At 48.9% G+C, this 14,296-nt stretch overlaps 1 protein-coding gene across 3 annotated transcripts in view; it reads right to left on the minus strand.

Moving 5' to 3' along the window:
- Positions 1-10,250, minus strand: part of PDGFRA (platelet derived growth factor receptor alpha) — a 48,279-nt gene extending 38,029 nt beyond the window's left edge. The window contains exons 1-2 of one of the 3 annotated variants that reach the window (XM_084625554.1): positions 10,227-10,250; positions 604-664 (exon numbers count right to left, since the gene is read on the minus strand). In XM_084625554.1, the coding sequence (XP_084481680.1) occupies positions 604-652 (49 nt within the window). In that variant the 5' untranslated portion in view covers positions 653-664; positions 10,227-10,250. Of the gene's footprint in view, positions 1-603; positions 665-8,878; positions 8,907-9,787; positions 9,933-10,226 lie in introns of those variants that run through there. The other 2 variants (XM_084625553.1, XM_084625555.1) reach the window with 2 other exon arrangements.
- Positions 10,251-14,296: the final 4,046 nt, after the last annotated feature.

The following is a 14,296-nucleotide window of genomic DNA, read 5'->3' on the forward strand; positions in this document are numbered from 1 at the left end:
ATGGAAGGCCTGCTCGCCAGTGCAGCCAGTGCATTATGTGGCACAGAGTAGGAGGCTGCAGGGAGGGATCCCACCCAGGCAGCCTCCTCCCTGCTGCACACCATGGAGCTCTGCTCCCACGTGCTGCTAAAGAAAGTCTGGCAGGAGAGACGTGGCATGGCTGCTGCATCAGCAGTGACACAGATCCACTAGCCAAACCTCTTCCCTCCGGAGAGGAAGAAGCAGCTGCAGAGGTTAGAATAGCCCTAAGGCTGCAATAGTAGCTGCTCAGTGGATTCCATTCCCCTCCACCAGGGAACTCCCTTGTATCATATCTATTTCGTTGGGCTGCGCAGTAACAAAAGATGGGCTGTCCATAAAAATATGACGATTTTCAGTAGATTTAATCACAGGCTTGGGACTATGTTCCCGGCTGCTTTTATTACAATTAATGTCAGAAAAAAAGAATTTACAACCGCTTGACTGATCATCTGTGCTGTAATTCATGATCACTGATCACATTGAAAACAAATCTATCTGAAACATCAACTGTAGAGCATTGATTTAAGCCCAGACTTACAAAGGAGAATGAATGAAGAGACACAGGGAATTTAGGACTGTTACCTGTCAGGAGACATCCCAGGAGCAGGAATGTCCTTGGGGAAGTACCCATCACTGTGCACAGCTGAAACAGAAAAATAGAAAAGCAGGAAAAAGTAAAGTTAGTGAACAGATTTATAAAGGCAATGGGCTATTTGCAATGCTTCTGACTCTATTGCCAGTTTAGGAGTACACACAGCATATGGTATACAGAGCTCACTCCGGGAAAGGATGTGGACACTTTGGACCAAATTCTGCACTCATGGCCCAATCATGCGGAGCACCTTCTGCCCACAGTCCCTACAGCACCTTGCAGAACTGGGCCCATAATTACATTGCTCTATGCATGGAGTAACTCCACAGAAGTGAATGAGGTCGCAATGGAATTACATCAGTGTAACTGATGGCAAGATCTGGCCTTTCGACTGCTTACAAAACGTGATGGTAGCAATTCTGAGAGAAAGAGTACATTTAAAACCACTTTCTATAATACAAAGTACCATCATCTACTAAAGTTCTATTTTAACACTCGATCTATTTTTTAGTTTGTTCAATAAATGCATTTATTTCATTGAATAAGAATTCCCTTGATCAAGAGACCTTCTGTTTAAAACACACACTGAAGCTCTCTAGTAAAACACAAGAGGGAGCACAAGACTGCAGTTGTGTTTCTACAGTACCTCTTTTCCCAAGCAGCATGAAGAATAATGGATTATTTGGAGTTTTCTGGCCTTCTAAGCTATACAGAGCAAATTGCCATAAGACAGCAGGCAGCGTCCAAAAGATAATTGCAATAAATAACTGTCTACATGCCATATAATATAATTTCAACTTATGGTAATCAAACTATCCAAATTTCCCAAGACAAATCCTGCAGTCCCTACTCAGTTTTGCTATTGATTTCAATAGGGACAGGAATATCAGTATATATTGAACAAGGACAATACAAATGGACTACTAAAGTGGAACACAGGCCTCTCAGATATGAACTAAATGTTGATAGCGAGCCATGCTAGCAACCAGTTCTTCAAGGTGCTGGACACCCGCTACTCCCACAAGGGCATAACAGCAGTTGTTGAGAAGGGAAAACATGCAGATTCTTCCAGCCATATGTCTTTGTAGTACTTTGTAGTAGCATGATCAGAGAATGGCAAGAAATATTTGTTTATGAAAGATGAGTCGGTCCTTCCTGCCTCTTGCCACATGTGGAACAAACATATAAAGCAGTGTTGCAAACCAAAATGTGTTTCATACATTGTGAATGACTTGTGCAGTGTGTTGGCAACATGAAGATTTACAAACTACCAGCTAAAGGAACATATGCAACAGCTTCAGAAATTCGACAGACAGCATTCCAGCAAAGGCAAGCCATTCAGCCTGATTTTGCAATTAGCAACAATGGTCATGTGTTTATGTATCTGCCTCCCACTGATAACAGACTCTGGGACATCAAAGAAGTCCTCTGGTTTCAGCCTCTTTTCTCACTTTTATCACATTTATATCCTGTATTTCTTTAGATAAAGCAACCCACTGTACATCTTTAAAGAATTCCCATAGTCTGCCTTATTGATTTCACTGCTAACAGCTCATGTTCCCCAAGACAGTCTGCCATACTGTCTGCCAGGTTTCCTTCTGCCTTTACAGATAGAAGGATCTCTTACCACAATATATTGCTTCTATGGACTATTCACTGAAAAGAATGCAGTCTATGAAGAAGTAATCTGGATCTGATTCTCCTTTTACCCTGATGCAAATCTGGAGTAATTACACTTGAAATCAATTAACTGACGCTGGTGTAAAATCAGTACAAGTACACGTAGAATCAGGGCCTATAATACCCAGTGGAACTATGGGTGATGAAACTATGCTGTGACATCGTCAAACAGCTTAGCTACCATGCAAGCCAATGGGAGCTAAGTACCTGAATCCAGTGCAGCAATGTAGGGATTTCATTGACAGACTGGTTGCTCTTTGAGATCTTATTGCTTTGATACCTTCCATCAATGACATATTAACCTATGGGACAAGGTCCAGAGGAACCTCCAGCAACTGAGAAAGAGAGAATAGGGGTATACACATGATTCTTCATCATGATTCCAGTTTGAATGGAATTGCACATTGTCATGCATCTAAAGAACAATGATCACTGGCATGCCATGTCCAATGGGTTCTTGCGTATGCTTGTTTTGCCTGTTTGCCTAACTCAGTGCCAATACTTTAGGCAAGCTATTGGTGGGAGTAAGTATATTTAGCTCCAGCCAGTAAGTGGGCAAAAAAATTGTCTCCTCCCAGGCAAGAGAAAGAGTTATTCCATCCCAGCCCTCCATGCTCTTTATTTTAACTATTTTCATTTAGTCAGCTTCAGTAAACACCCCAGGTTCAGTTCAGAACACCCCATGGATCTAATCCTTATCTGACATAAATTAAGTCAATGGAGCTACACTAGCTGAAGATCTGGGCCAAGGTCATAAGCACATGTGCAGTGTATGCATACTTATGGTGTGATCCTTCATTCCTTGTACACCCTAGGATACCCACTGATTATAATAGGAATAGAGAGGCATGAAAAGAATGTTAGATCTGGCTCAAATTTCCAAATTAGTCTGCCAATATACATAAAGCAGAGTGTATAGAGTAAAGCAGTAATTGTGTTTATTTAGATTTTTTAAGTGGTCTAGATTAAATGTTAGTATTTCAAAAAAAGAAAAGGAGGACTTGTGGCACCTTAGAGACTAACCCATTTATTTGAGCATAAGCTTTCGTGAGCTATAGCATCCGATGAAGTGAGCTGTAGCTCACAAAAGCTTATGCTCAAATAAATTGGTTAGTCTCTAAGGTGCCACAAGTCCTCCTTTTCTTTTTGCAAATACAGACTAACATGGCTGCTACTCTGAAACCTGTTAGTATTTCAGTTACTTATTTTGATTATACTAAATCATGAAAGGGATATAATCAAAATCTTTGTTTATAAGGACCTGGTCTGCCAAACAGTTGCTATCAAGTACAGTGCTTACCACCATGAATAGTTCCATTGACTGTGGTGTGTAAGTCAAAACAAAATTTGCTAAAATTTGTATCCAGAATGTTGTGAACCTTGATGTAAAAATCCATATAGAAAATAATGAGAGACCCAGTCAGTCATTCTGCACATGCTAGAGGGAAAGCACTCTGGGGAGGAAAGAGTGGTATCAACCTTTCATGCTGTCATAAATTAGGCAAAGACCTTCACCAGGAAAGTAGAATTGTATATCCATCGTTAAATAACAGAAAATAGCCTCATTTCCCACTGGGTAGCAGTCACCTGCATTTAATCCAATTGGCCACATGATGGCAGTGTTGGTCCACACTAGTGTAGCCAAACTGCATTTCTTCGGCAGAAAGGAGCATCAGTCTCAAAGGTGAGAGATGGAATTTAAGCGACTCCAAGTCTCCATGCATCAACTTGAAACTGTCATTTTATATGGAAATTATTTTAACTTCGTGTGAGCCCTGGTAAAAAGACTTGATCCTGCAACGCTTATTCACACCTGCAGTACTAGTGGAGACTGTTGCAAAAGCAGGTCCAAATACCATTATCTATTCAGGTTTTGGAAACATAACCATGAGATCATCTTAATTTGGGAATGAGTTTGATGCTTTTAGTGCAGGTTCTCCCTAAAACTGGCTTCTCTGGGGAAGCTCTGAGCTTTTCCAGGAAAGGTTGGAGCCAGGTAAGAAAAAGGAAATCACTGAATGAAAATGGTGTGATTTACTAGGTTGATTTAAATATGTGGACACGGCCACCTGTAACTTTTCTTGGTCATTGGCTCCTTTCCTTATAAGACTCCCCAAAAGCAAGACCCTCTGTACAGTGAACAATAGCAAGTTCTGAAGATTTCCATGAGTGCTAAGAGGAAAGGACCACGCAAACCAAAACCGAAAACACTTCTGTGATTGTCCGCTTAAAATACACTAGCAAAATGCAGTTTACAATTAAATATTTTTTCTTAAAGAGAGGGTTGCTCCACTGCCCCTTTCAAAATATTTACATTCAGGGTGGCCTGAATATCTCTCCTGTACCATAGCAAAGCAACAGTTATTAAATGTCAATTCTAACTCTGTATTAGGTTCTTACAGTGTGCCCAGCACTTTACAGGACACACAGGCAGCAAACTCTGTCCCAAAGAGCTTACAGTCTAAGGCCCTGATCCTGCAGTCTGCTCCATGGGGCAAACCCCATGCTTAGCCCCTTTGACTTCATAGAGAATACAGGAATAAAGTTTTCTCCTTGCAGATCAAATTTCAGGATCAGGGTCTAAAATTTAAAAAAGAGAAGACAGTCTAAAGTGGGAAACCCAAAGGAAAGGTTAACTTGAAAGCCGAGGGGTGGGGGGCAGGAGGTTCTGTGTGTTTGCATTTTAAGCTATGAGCACTTTTTGAGGGGCCCAGTGAAGCAGTCTTTGGAAAACCCTGCTCTTTGAAACAGCTGAAACAAACCTCTTTGGCTCAAGGCCTTCAGAGTATGATACGCATCCAACCTCTAGTTTTGACCCAGAGTACAATACAAAGAAAATGAGGTTGAAAATGCACCTTACTACATCCTGCTTTCCTTGGTACCAAAATCTGTATAAACCACCCTGCTGTCTGAAGATCTCTTTGTAGTCTACACATCTGGTGACAAACAATAGCAAATATGGCCCCAATCCTATAGTCAGAGCCATGCTGGCAGACTCTTGTGTGTCCCCTCCCTGCACACACTGATGTAATTGCAGAAACAGGGCCATCATTTAAAAGTAAGATGAGCTCTGACTAGGGATAGGGGAACCTGGTGTTTGGGGATTCTGAAATTCCCTTGAACTTTTGAAATATACTTTCATGCTTCTTGAAGCTTTATCAAGTTTTTGGACAGATTTCTCTTCATTCAAATCATTGCTTAGCAGGGACATTTCTTTTAAAAAAAAATCTGAATAAAGAAGCTAAGAATGAAGATCATTCTTCCCTGATTCTAGGGCATTTTTTTAAAGCCAGATCTCCACAGTTCAAATTTTGCTTGAGCCAAATGGAAGATGAACCTCAAAATCTTCGATTTCTGTCCTATTGTTTTTGTCTGATCCCGTCTCTGAATCCACTGACACAGCCCCTGAGTTCTGCGTTGGTGCAGGGAACTGCGCTAGCGGATCCTATGCCAGGATCGGCCCCTGAGATTGGAAATTCTTGGGCTCAAGAACCACAGGCCTGATTCCGCAGTGTAACGCCATTGAAATCAAGCAGTGAGACTAACCTAAGGGGACGCTACTATTCAGACAGTGGAAACTGGCCCAATATGCCGTAAAACGTTGTAGGGCTCGGGCGGTAACCGTAAGGATGACTGCTAGGGGGCAGCACAACACTGCAAACGGGACCTTTTGCAGAGCCCAGCCTGCCCCAGATTGGACAATCTACTCCTGCCTCTTGCCATGGGAAAACATTGTCTGGCACCTTCCAGCCTATCCACCACGTCACACCCCACAGGCACCAGCCCTGCTCTCCAGCGCGAGCCGTTTAGCTAACGCCTCGTCCCCCACTCCCTCCCCAGAGCGCCGCGTTGGGGCTGCCGAAAGCGACCTCAGCAGTTTCCTTAAACCAGGCAGGCTTTGTTGGCAGGGGAAAGTTTTCCCTGGCTGCCTTTTTCCACTGTCGGTGCTAACAAATGGTGAACGGTTAGGTGTGTTCTCGCCCCCCACATCCCGCCCCCAGCTTTAGGGAAGGAGGCTGAGATGTTTCCCTTATGCACACACGGAAACGTATAGCAGTAATTGCTGGCAGGAAAAAACTGCAGAATCAACATTCCTATAGAACACACACACACAGCTGAAGGAGGGAGCTCTGTAATTCTTCCCTCCCTCCCTCCCTCCCAGACCGGACTCAGATGAAGAGGTCACTAATTTCCTTCTCTCCCTATGGGGCGCAACCAATGCTCCTCTGCGAGAAACCAAGGTTTGAGATTTCAACCTGGAGGAAACTGTGTCAGATCCATCAAACCATTCTTCTCCCCAGCTCCGCTCTCACCGGGTCAGGTTAAAATTCCACCGTGGGCTCAGAAACCCAAGAACACACACTCACACATATGGAAAATTCTTGGAGAACTTAATAGAGATGAAACCAGTAAGGACCATGGAAACTGAATGGGGTGCTATGAAAAACTCCTAAACATTTCAATCAAGAATGATGTCCTTTATCTGAACCAAAATCCTATGGCAGGGAATATAATTCTCGATTACATTCAAAAAACCAACGGTGTGATCCCTTTCTGTTAAAGTCTACAGGACTTTTGCATTATGGCTTGCATGCACACACACTGCACATACAGGGCTCAACCGGGAAGCCCAGCCTCCATTGCCAGAGGACAACTGGATATTGTAAAGACTGCCTTGATGCTAGTTTGTTTAGTTTGGGGGGCGGGGAATGTTTACATTCACACTTTCAAACCCCCTGTTCTGTTTTTTAAACGTCTGGCCAACGCTTGCCACTTTATTGGCTGACTCCGAGATAGTGAAGGCCAAATGATCCTAGGGTACCCAGCAGCGAAGAAAGTCAACACATGTTGAGGAACACTTATCTATAACATTTACATATTGGAAAAGCCGAGGGAGCTGAGAGTTAGCGAGAAAGGATTAACCGAAAGAGCCCAAGAACAATGAGAGAACCCAGCAGTGACGTCAAATTTCAGCCACTTCGCTATTTTCATAGGAAACAATAGCAACACCTTTGCCAAGCTGAAGCAAAAACCCTTAGGCGAGCCAGCCAGACACGAAACCAGAGGTGGGGAGGAGCTGCACAAATTTGGTGTTTACTGGGGTGAGTCAAATGTTTTCCAAGCGCCACATTTCCTTGATCTGACACTCTTGTTCAGAACTTCTTTTTCAATCCCCTCCCCAAGCCTTCGGGGCCCGCTTCAGGCTCGAATCCCAGGCCACACTATTCCATGTGCCAGCAGGTCTCCACAGCGGCTGGGAGGAGCCTGCAGGGTCCCCCAAAGCCGCTGTTCCTGGGGGCTCGATGAGGCTAGGGATTCACCCTGTCTGCGCAGGATGCCCCGCCTTCCAGGGGATCCGACGCTGAGGACTCCCCTGCGCAGATAAAGGCGTCCACTGGGGACAGGAGGAAAGAGTTTCTCTCTCTGCCTGACCTCACACCTTCTCAACCCCGGAACGCTCCGTGGCTGACACACGAGGCAGTTACAGCTGGACGCGCTCGGCGGGGCGAGCGCAATCCGCATTCCGGGGACCACCCGTCTGATGCATGGGGCACGGAGAGAGATGTCTCGTGTCACTCCCAAATCTGCTCCCGGAGGATGCAGTCGATTCCTGTGTTTGCAAGGCGCCCTTCGCGGGGATTATTAGACATTGGTGTGGGAGGTCGCCAAAGCAATTGGAGAATTTGCATGTGGTGGGGTTGAAAACTCCGGACAGAAAATAACTCTGTAATCCAGGCAGGAGCGGAGTTAAAACTCTGTTTGTCGTTGTAATTACCTCACAGGAACTAAAGGCAGCCCGCTCTCCTCTGGGATTTACCCCTGTCTCAGTTCCCAGACGTGTTGCTGAGTCTTGAGGGCTGGTGCTGCCTCCCTAGATCCATCTCGCTCCAAAACACGGTCCAGCCCTGTTCTTAGGAGTGTCTACTAGCTGCTGGGTCCCCGTCCAAAAATGTTGAGCAACGCAGCAAAGAGCCAATAAGCCATTTCCTAGTCCTCTCGGGACTTTTCCAGGGGACCCCAGCATGGCAGGGCCAGCAAGTTTCAACCGCAGCGCCAGACAAAATCCAACCAAACACATCACAAGCCGCAAAGGGCTGATGGTCCCTTACACTCCCTGGGCACAACCCAAAGGGCTCGCCCGCCTGGGCTGCAGACGGGGCAGACAGCTAGGGCATGCTGGCAGCTCTGTGGCTCTGGCATGTCCGTCGCACGAGGAGCGCAGCTGGGTGTGTGTGAACTGGGCCCGCCGCCAGGTAACAGCCCAGAGCTTAGAGTTCAGCTTCCCCGCTCGCAGGGAGAACGGAGAGCGAGGTGTAAACCCGCCGGGCGCAGGGATCGGGTTGGGGGATGATTTGCCCCTGCAGACAGACAGCACCCCGAGGATCTCTACGCGCTTTAGCCCGCTGGGGGAGAGGGCTCGGGAGGCGCAGGAAAAGACGAGGGAGGGGTGTTAACCACGACGGGAACAATGGAAGAGAGGGATGGCAGGTCGGACCTGATGGAGGGAAGGAGGGCTAGGTAAAGCCAAGGGGGGATTGGGACCACAGCGGCCAAGGGAGGGTCCGAGAAAGACCCTCCTCTTACCTTCGCCAAGCCCTCTCAACTCCCCGAGTACGCTGCCCCGAGAGCTGATCCGGGCTCCTCGGCAAAGTCCCCGCTTTCCTTCCCGTTACGAGATTCCTCCGCCGATCCCGGTCCTCACACAAAGGGCTTCACTCCAGATTGGAGATAGGGGGGCGCGGAGCCCGCTCGCAGCTCCGTCCCCGGAATCGCTCCCAGCCAGGCTGCAGGAATGCGGCGCTGTGGCCCCTCCGCCCCAGCCCAAATGTGTTTGTCATTAGCGCAGCCTTTCCGCCAGCGGGGCAGCCTCCTCCAGACAGGGGCCCCGCGTCCCCCGGCTGCCGCCCCCCAGTCCCGACTGTCGGGGGCCCCTCGCCCCGCCACTCCCGGGGCGATCGCTGCTCTCTCCCCTGCCCGCAGACCACTGGAGCTCCTGCTCCATCCCTCTCCGGAGCCGAAGGGGATCGGTGATACGTGTCCATCCTTCTCTCCTCGGCCAGTGCCCTCGCTGTCCTTTTTTGGGGTCCAGCGAGTGCCCCGAGTCTCGCCCGTCCCCTGTCTCCATCCAACCCCCCCCCCCCCCATCGCCCCTCTCCCCAGCCCTCTCCAACAAAGCGCGCTGCTTCCATTCAGGGGGAAAGCATCACCTTCCTGGGACAAACCACCTTCCCAGCCCTAGGAACCCCCCGTGCGAGCCCCCCAAGGAGGTAGCTGCCCCCCGACGAGCGAAAGCCTCCAGAGCCCTTTGAGGCTCAGGCGCAAACTTCCAGAGTTAGAGTTTCCAGCGAGGATCCCCTGAGGAGGTGAGCCGCCCCCGTGCCCCGGCTCTTCAGTCCACACAGGGGCTGATCCCCAGCAACCTTCCATTCCTTGGATCCGGATCAGCAACGTCCCCTGCAGCTAGCATAAAAAGTGGAAACCCCCCCCCCTTACCTTCCCGTTCACACGTTAATCCGCAATGAAAAGTCTAGAGAAAGAGTCAAAAATATGTCCACGTCCTCTCTGACTTTTCCTCCTCCTCCTCCTCCTCCTCCTCCTCCCTCGCTCCCTCCAGTTCAGACTGCAATGCTCTCAGAGACCGCGTCTTGTAATTGATTCGATGTTCGAGTCCATCCTTCCAAAACTAATCATTTGCGTTAAGTAAATAGCTGTCAGGAAATGAGCCCCCCCCCCTTGCCCCTTCAGAATAAAAGCCTCCCTGGTCCGGTCCGCACCTGAAGCCCAGCCTCCAGCGGCTCTTACGCAGGCAGGGGGGCCAGTCAACCTCCAGCCGCGGAGAGGAGGGGCCGCCAGTGGAGCCATATGGCCGGGGAATGGGGGGCGAATTTGAGAGTTTTGCACTGCAGGGGGGAAAGGTTTCCTGAAAACCCACCGTGTTCCCAATGGCACGAATGAGCTTCCCCCCGCACACGCTCTGGGCAGCTGGGGCGGCCGCGTAGGCTGGGGTCCCTTTCCCAGTGTCAGGGCACGGATGAGGAAGCTGAGATGGAAGTGAACTGGTAGCTTAGTGATGTCTTTGACGCCTGACTGAGCTGGGGCTTGGTGTAGAAAGGTGGGTGGATGGATGGACGGATGGCTGTGAAGCGCCAGGCACCCACAGCCAGAGGCGAGCTCCTAGTATTTATGAATGAAAGGAACGACGAAAGAGAACGGTGTCCGAACCCTGCGGTTTCACGTGGGAGGACCGTGTGTTCTATCCCGCTCAGCCTCCAAAGCCACCGCAGAGCATTAAGGAGCTTGGACAGACATTGCAGGCGAAGCCTTGAGGGTTTGAACGGCTCGGTTTAGAATAGTCTCCGGCCAGAGCTTTGATCCCCAGCCGGGAGATACACGTATCTCGTCGGGCTCGATTGTTGCTATTTGCTGGAGATAAGTGTGTGTGGAGAGAGAGAGAGACGGATGTAATCTTGGGAGTCAGATGGGGCTGCTCTTCGTTTTCTGGCTAGCTCCTATCAAACGAGGCACAGAGAGCACAGCTTCGTGCAACTGGAGTTATTCAGCTGTTGGGTGCGAGGGGGCACTGCAGCCCCAGGAATGGGAGCTGAGGTGCGTTTCACATCCCCTTCTCCAGGGCAGAACTTGGAGTGTCCAGGGGTGCGTGCGGCCGGGGAGGGTGTCCTAGAGGAATGCTTGTTAGCATTGCGTCCTCGTTTTTTTTTCTGCACAGCTTTCCCTTTCTCCCGCCTTGCCTTTATAGGCGCTTGTCCTTCTGTTCGTTACTAAACAAAAGCAGTTTGTTCTCAAAGTCAAGCAATAGACTCTGGTGGTTTTCTCCCTCCCAAACGAAGGAGAATTGGTCTCTGAAGCGCAAATCCCCCGAAGGGACCGGGCAGCGGGAGCTGTGAAAGGCAGGGAGTGTAATCCTGTTCAAGCTGAGAGCCCGCGGGCTGCGTTTGCAGGGTCCCCCCTCACTGGGTTGTTTGGTGCTCCCGGTGCCTGCAGCCTATTGCGTGTTCTCCACCAAGGCATCTTCGGCTTGGGTGAGTGCACAACCTCACTATTGCTTCCACATGTTCCTTCAGGAAATCATTGGAGGCAGATATATGAACAGCCCCTTGTTCGGAATGCTAACAGGATACCGTAATGCTTGTAAATAAATACCAGGCTCCAATCGATCAGCAAACAAGGAACAATATATGCAGCTTGGAATTATTTGAGCAACAAGGTTACAAATGGCCTTGCTCTTTTAGCGGGTGATGGAGAGAGGAAAAACAAAGCCTCGAACGAACCCTGCATGGTTACAAGGGTTTAAATAAAAGTGAGATTCGGAATTTTAAAGCAAGGTTCACACCAGTCAAACGCGCTCCAGGATCGCAAAGAACTCTTTAGTAGCCTTGCAAAGTAGCTTTGTTTCGGTTGGGATTTATTTGTGTGACTATCGCCTGGGTATTAAATCCCTAAAACGATAAAGGGGACATCTGATGCTGTAGTGTCCGGACCAGATGTGAAGGGAGAGCCATTCTTGCAGACAGAAACAGAACAGAGAGAAAGAAAAGAAAGGAATGTTCCTTCTGGTTGTAATTACCTGTCTAATTTGAATAATGTCTTTGTTATGATCATTAACAAACATTCGCTAACTGCTTCCATGTGGGATCCCACAGCGCTTAGAGAAAAAGTAAATGTACCTTCGCATTTGGAGGATACTCTGGTATTTCGAGACCTAGAGTTTTATTTACTGGCTCCATCACAGCCATCTCTAACACGAAATATATGTCTAGCGCCTCTCCTCCCTCCGGGTAAATACAACGTGAGTAGTTACAAGCCATAGGCCCCGTCCTACCCTCACGGAAATCAATGGCCAAACTCCCTTTGCCTCCAGCTGTGGATAGGATCGGACCCATTGTGTACACGCCTCCGAAGCAGGAAACACCTCTAATAATTCAGAGTGTATTGACTCTGTTTCTGGACTGTTGCGGGGATCGGTGCCTGAAGTGTTGACATTTTCAGCCGTTTATCTCAGTCCCTGAGTCATCTCCAGCCCCCCCTGTGTCACTCGCCCTGCGTGGCTTACACAGGGAAGAGCAAGACGCCTTTTACATTCTGTTGTTCTAAGATCCTACAAGATTGTTGTACAGAGCCAAGCAGGGGGCCATGTGCGGTCCCCAGCTTGGGAAGAGGGCGAGAAACCTTCCCATTTACAAGGCTGGGTGTTTATTTTTTTTCTTATCTCGGTATCTGGCTGATAGAAAGCAGTGGAGATGCACACCATATGTGTGCCCTTGGCTGGAGGGCTCCGCTCTGCCCCTGTTACTATCTCGGCTGCCTCCGGGCCATTTGCTGGGAGAGAGAGAGAGAGAGACCCCACTGTGCTCCTGTCCCACCCCCCTCCGCTCCTCCACTTATTGTGCTGAGAAACAGGCTTGGGAAATGCAGGGCTTCTGCCCTGATCACTGAGCCGTGAGGGGCGTGCAAAAACATTGATGAGGTGGCACTCCACTGTCACATGTAGCCCACTTTTGTAAGCAACGCTGAGGAATGGACGTGAAGCACTGGGTTGGGGGGAGGGGTTGAGGTTGGTGGAGGGAGAGGAGGAACCTGGACGGTTAAGAAACCAGTTTCAAACATAATTCAACATCTGGATATTTTCAACCCTCCCCTCAAAGCACTGTGGTTCCCCATGGCTTTGCCAGAATCAGCCTGTTTAAGGTGATGTATTTAAATAAACCTAAACAAGCCCTCTCCCCTCAAACACGGCTTAAGCCGTTCACATTCCTTCCCCATTCGGCTTCTGTGACAAATTTTCTTGTACTTCGAATTCCATCCAAGCGCAGCTGGATTCGGATGCATTTCTTGCGTTCCGCGGCTTTCCTTCGCTGCGCATCGAGCAAATAGGTGTTAACCCCTCCTGAAGGGGGTGGTATTGCGGGGGGGGTGGCTTTTTGGCCCCACCCCACGTGGTTCAAATGCCCCCTTTTCTGTTACAAACGCTTCCAACGGCTTAATGGCAAGGGCAGTTCAGCCTGAAACCGAGGGCATTGTGCTCTCGGGGGGACTTTCCATCCCAGACTGTTTATGTGGCAGACAGATGGGAGCTTCGCGTCTTAAACAAAACATTGGGAGTCCAGCTGACAGGGCTGTTGCCTCAAAGTACATGTTTACACTTCAAACCTATACTTCAAGCGTGTGTATACACGGCAGTGCTGGCCCAGCCAGCAAGGCAATGGTAGCTCTTATGCACAGATCAGCTCGCCAGTGCTTCAAAGTCCAGATCTCTTGGTGGGTCCAAAAGCGGAGCGGAGGAATCCACATTGAGAAGGGGGTAGTTGGACAGTGAGGTTGAAACCAGCAGCGGTTCCTTGTCCAGAGCTGCTCATGTGGTCTGTTTATTGGGCTGGGAGCCTTCAAGCTGCCTCTCTGGCCCCCACGGCGCTATTGGTCCCCAGGAGAAGAAACAATTTGCTGTAAATAATGACCCTTTCCTGCGCTTCCCTCTGGCCCAGGGGCGAGATGGGTTGAGTTTAACTAGCTGAGGCTATTAGGCAGGCTAATGGTTTGTTAATTTGGACCCCTGGCCTCTACTGTAGCGGGGCAGAGCTCGCTGGGCTCCTTGGCTTGTGTGTGTGCCTTCATGCCGCCCTCCGAGCCTGGCAGCATCGGATCGGACACTGCTTTTAACGGGCTTCATTTGTACATGGGGTCGGGATCAGATGGAGCGGGGATGGAGTCCTTTGTCTCAGCTCGAGGAGGTCTGGTTTTAATTATCCTTACCCATGTTTAAGCATTTGCAGCATGGACTTTGAAGCACTGTGCTGCTGGCCGATTTCATCTAAACCCCTCCTCTTGCCCGCCCTACCTTTGTGGCTCTCTCCTTGAAGCTGACACTCTTTAAGGTCAGGGACACGCATCTCTTGTACTTTTGCAGCTAACCTTGCTTATTTCCCGACACGTTCTAAAGTGGAGAGCTATAAGGAATGAAGTAGGCAATCCCTTGTTTTGACCTGG

The sequence above is a fragment of the Lepidochelys olivacea genome, assembly GCF_965140295.1.
Source record: "Lepidochelys olivacea isolate rLepOli2 genome assembly, chromosome: 4".
Lineage (NCBI taxonomy): Eukaryota > Metazoa > Chordata > Testudines > Cheloniidae > Lepidochelys > Lepidochelys olivacea.